This window comes from Penaeus japonicus, unplaced genomic scaffold, assembly GCF_977035675.1.
Source record: "Penaeus japonicus unplaced genomic scaffold, GWHDUDI00000001_assembly GWHDUDI00000041, whole genome shotgun sequence".
In the NCBI taxonomy this organism is placed as follows: Eukaryota; Metazoa; Arthropoda; class Malacostraca; order Decapoda; family Penaeidae; genus Penaeus; species Penaeus japonicus.
The window spans coordinates 1,355,187-1,360,368 of record NW_028234443.1 but is presented as its reverse complement, the minus strand read 5'-3'; the positions used below and the strand labels follow the sequence as shown (position 1 = coordinate 1,360,368).

Here is a 5,182-nt window from a genome sequence, read left to right as displayed (position 1 = left end):
AAGGCTAACTATACTAACTTATTTCTGATATTTTATGTTTTAATTATCTGTTAGTTAGATCGATCAGAATTAAAACACTATAAAAAGATAATAATAAATAATAAAACACTAAATTTCATGAGGTCTACTTCATGGCATTTTCCAGTATTTATATATTTTTAAAGCCACTTTGTTTTTGTTTTTTTCTTTTTTCGCAACGCTACCTTTAATTAAATTAAGAAGAATATCTGCCTGTAAGTGATTCGCCCCGAGTGTAAATTTTAGCTTATGAGAAAGAATTCACTTTATAAATAAAAAAAATCACTTTATATCGTTCAATCGCCTGTTTCATAATGGAAAACGATCGGACGATTTTGTTCTCTGGGAAGTCCATAGAATTATGTGTTTATATGATAAGAAATCTGGTGGAAATTTTACTATGGGTACGAGAGATAATTGAACCGTGTTGATAAAACGGTTGAAAAAGAAAGAAAAAAAAAAAACAATCTACTTAGAGGTTTTACTGGAAGATATGAAGACTATTACGAATATAAATCATTTTTCTGTTAATTTTCGTGTGTGTGGTGGGTTCTCTAAGTAACCTTTTCTATGCATGATATTAAACCTCCTTTGAATAGCTAGTTATTTAAGACATATTTCCATCTACGCAAGTTAGCAATGTGAACAAAAAGAGAAATGAAATATTATTTTGTATAATTTTTTTTCTCATCAGCCATCTGAGTTTGGACACTTTGCATATTAAATTATTTACATTATTACGTATTACAGAATTTACATTATTTATATCATTATGTATTACAGTATCATTATTATTATGTATTGCAATATTTACATTAAGCGATTGTAATACTTAGGAAGGTTTACATGCACGAATTTATTATTTAATTATTTTTATTTATTTATTTATGTTTTTAATATCTAATTATTTTTGCTTATTTATTTGTTATTATTTATCTAATCATTTTTGTTTATTTATGTTTTTATTTATCTAATTATTTTTGTGTATTTATTTATGTTATTATTTATCTAATTATTTTTGTGTATTTATTTATGTTATTATTTATCTAATCATTTTTGTTTATTTATGTTTTTATTGATCTAATTATTTTTTATTTATTTATTTATGTTATTATTGATCTAATTATTTTTTATTTATTTATGTTATTATTTATCTAATTATTTTTGTTTATTTATTCGTGTTTTTATTTATCTAAATATTTTTGTTTATTTATTGATGTTTTTATTTATCTAATCATTTTTTTATGTTATTATTTATCTAATTATTTTTGTATATTTATTTATGTTATTATTTATCTAATCATTTTTATTTATTCATTTATGTTATTATTTATCTTGTTGCTTTTGTCTATTTATTTATGTTATTATTGATCTAATTACTTTTGTTTATTTATGTTATTATTTATCTAATTATTTTTTTTATTCATTTATGTTATTATTTATCTAATTATTTTTGTTTATTTATTTATGTTATTAATTATCTAATTATTTTTTATTTATTTATGTTTTTATTTATCTAATTATTTTTGTGTATTTATTTATGTTATTATTTATCTAATTATTTTTGTTTATTTATCAATGTTTTTTATCAATTTATTAATTATTATTATCATTTATTTATTTCATCAAAATTATATATTTATTCATTTATTTTTTACTCGTCGAGGCCAAGGTCGGATGGAGGCCTGATAACAAAACGCATGCTTAGACATGTATCCTGATTATCACTCCACTCTGGATAATCACGTGTTTATCTCATTGTTAACAAGGGTTCCATTTAAGGAAAAAAACAACAACAAACAAACAACCAAATACGCGAAAGACCTTTTTACATAGGACGTGAAAAGGCACTTGAGCGGAGAGACTTTTGAAATTTTCTTGTTTTTGTCTGTATTTTCACTTTTTTATATATATGGTTTGTTTGACATGAGTTCTTCCCATGAATTCCAGTGATAGATGGAGTGATTTTTATTATTCCATGTATGATAATTTCGGAGATTGTTTTTTACGTGTAATTTTGAAGTCTGTTTGTTTGGTATAGTGTGCTGCTACTTCTGCTTGCTATATGTTTTGAAAGAACTGAGTGCTTGGGTTTATCCTGCCATGGTAGATGTATAGATATATATTTATTATTATTATTATTATTAGTTTTTTTAGGGAGATCACGCTTCATATCGTGATAAGTCTAAATGAGTTTTGCGTCTTTGATAAAGGACATAATTAACTCAAAATGTAGGTTAAATGATAATAATGATAATTGAAGTAGATTTTTTTTTTTTTACTTAATCCATATTTTTTTCTGATAGATAAAATCATAACCTGACTTTTCTATATACCATAACGAGACGATATAAGTTTTATGAGGTTAAGATAATTTGCGTCTGACATTCAGCTAAGAAGATCATGAACTCACCCATATCAAAATAGATCAAAATAGAGCATTAACATCAAGACCAAAAAAACTCTCCCCATCACACACACACACACACACACACACAAACACACACACACAAACACACACACACACACACATACCACAGCGAGAAAACACAGCAATCCCAACGACATTAAAATAATTGCCTTTCCGCCTTCCAGAAAACACAACCCTCTCTCTCTTTCTCTCTCTTTCTTCCCCCCCCCTCTCTCTCCCTCCCTCTCTCTCTCTCTCTCTCTCCCTCCCTCCCTCCCTCTCTCTCTCTCTCTCTCTCTCCCTCTCTCTCTCTTTCTCCCTCCCTCCCTCCCTCCCTCCCTCCCTCCCTCCCTCCCTCCCTCCCTCCCTCCCTCCCTCCCTCCCAACAACATGAAAATAACTCCCTTTCCGCCTCCCAGATCTGAGCAGGGAACAAGTCGAGAGGAAAGTTTCCTACTGCCGCGAGCTCCTCGAACTGGCAGACGTGATCGAACCCGGCTTGAGTCTCTTCCGCGGGACACTCCTGTTCGAACTCCAGGCTGCCCTGGTCGCTCTGGCCAAGATCCTCCTCTCGAATGAGATCATTACGAAGGAGAAAACACAGGTGAGTCTTTGAGGATTTTTTTTTTCGTTTTTTTTATTCTATATATTTATATATTTATATATTTATTTATTTATTTTTAGAAAACATAGGTACGTCTTTGAGTTGTTGTTTTTTCTTCTTTTTTTAGAAAACAGATACGTCTTTGAGGAGATTTGCGCATTTTATTTTTTTCTTTTCTTTTTTCTGGTAGGGTTTTGTGATTCTGATGGTATAGTATAGCTGAAAAATCAAGGTTTTGTATTTCTAATGATATACGTTTGTTCTGATTAGCTTTGAATGATATGTGCGTTGAAATGAAGGGATGTTTTTTATCCAAAACTATAAGTATCTATCTACCTCTTATGTTTATCAATTTTATCTCAAGGTTTCTTTTTTATTTCTAGTTTCTTTTTCTCTTTGGTTCTCTCTCTCTTTTGCTCTTCCTTTCTCTCTCTCTCTCTCCCCCCTTCCCCCTTTCTCTCTCTCTCTCCCCCCTTCCCCCTTTCTCTCTCTCTCTCTCCTTTTCTCTCTCTCTCTCTCTCTCTCTCTCTCTCTCTCTCTCTCTCTCTCTCTCTCTCTCTCTCTCTCTCCCTCCCCTGCTCCCCCCCTTCTCTCTCTCTCTCCCTTTCTCCCTCCCTCCCTCCCCCTTTCCCTCCCTCCCTCCCTCCTCCCCCCTCTCTCCCTCCCCCCTCACTCTCTCTCCCTCTCCCTCCCTCTCCCAGCCCCTCCCACTCCCTCCCTCCCCTCCCCCTCCCCCTCCCCCTCCCTCTCCCTCCCTTTATCACCATCCCATTAACACGAATTATTTCTCCTCCCCCAGGACTACATGTCAGAGGCCGTGACCCTTCTACACGAAGCTTCCGAAATTCTCAAACACGAACCGGAAATGGAAAATGGAGGCCTGGATGCCAAGCTGAAGGCGCTTTCCGACGAACTCGATCTATAAGAATACGCTTTTGTTTTTAGCGTAGTCTCCCCTCTCTCTCCCATTTTTTTGTTTTTTTTCTAAAATGTAAATTAGAGTGCTGTCTTTTTTTTTATTATTATTATTATTTATCTTTCTTTTTTTTCTTTTCGTGGTCATTCTAGATGTGTTGGAAGTGATTCTGTACTTTATATATGAGTTGTTATGTATTGGTAGGATAATACAAGTTGTTGGAACTGTGGATAATTTGCGTTTTCTTTAGACCATATGGTGAAAAAAAAAGAAAAAAAATCAGAATGGGGTTTGTTTGTTGCCTGTTTTCTTCTTTCCTTCGCTGAATTATTTACAAATTTTTTTGTTTTTTTTTAGCGTGATGTTATAAAGAAGGGTGTATGCTAAAGTGTCAGAGATGAAAAAAGAAGGAAAACGTTTGAACTTTTATTAACTTCATTCTTTCAATTTCGGTCCCAATTAATAGTTATTTGTCCTGTCATTGAAGTATGTGGTAATTCTAAGCCTATTCGTGTGACTGGATTATATTTAATACAATACAGAGTGTAGTGATAATGATAGATATAGTAAGATTGGCAATGATCATGATGATGGTTGTGATTGTAATAATGATGATGTTAATAGTGATAATAACAATTGTAATGATGGTGATATTAATAATGATAATAACAATACAAATTATAACGATAATAACAATGAAATTGATAATGATAATGATGTTAAGAATGATAATGATGATGATAAAAATAATAATGATAATAAAAATAATGATGATAATAAAAATAATAATGATGATAATAAAAGTAATAATGATAATAAAAATAATGATAATGATAAAAATAATGATGATAATAAAAATAATAATGATAATAATGAAAATGATAATGATAATACAAATAATAATAATAATAAAATTAATAATGATGACAATGCAAATAATAAGGATAATAATAAAAATAATAATGATAATAACATTGATTATGGTAAAAACAATGATACAAAATCATAATGGGAATAAATGATGATAATGATAATGAAACTGATGATAATAATAATCATGATAAATGATTCGCTGACACGTTTGTGTGGCGGAAGCAAAATTAAGGTTCAAAGTGTTACCTAGGTCAATTATGGATTAATATTCTTGATATTAATATGCTTGATATTTTGAACATATCAAAGAAACTCATGTATCATGTACCGTCTATTGAGTGATTTTCTTTTTCTTCGAATT

At 30.6% G+C, this 5,182-nt stretch overlaps 1 protein-coding gene across 1 annotated transcript in view; it reads left to right on the top strand.

The window, feature by feature from the left end:
- The window catches only part of LOC122254065 (SET domain-containing protein SmydA-8), an 18,537-nt gene extending 14,355 nt beyond the window's left edge, over nt 1-4,182 (top strand). The window contains exons 8-9 of the mRNA XM_086534403.1: nt 2,848-3,032; nt 3,832-4,182. Coding sequence (XP_086390529.1) covers nt 2,848-3,032; nt 3,832-3,957 — 311 coding nt within the window. The 3' untranslated portion in view covers nt 3,958-4,182. The remainder of the gene's footprint in view (nt 1-2,847; nt 3,033-3,831) is intronic.
- Nucleotides 4,183-5,182: the final 1,000 nt, after the last annotated feature.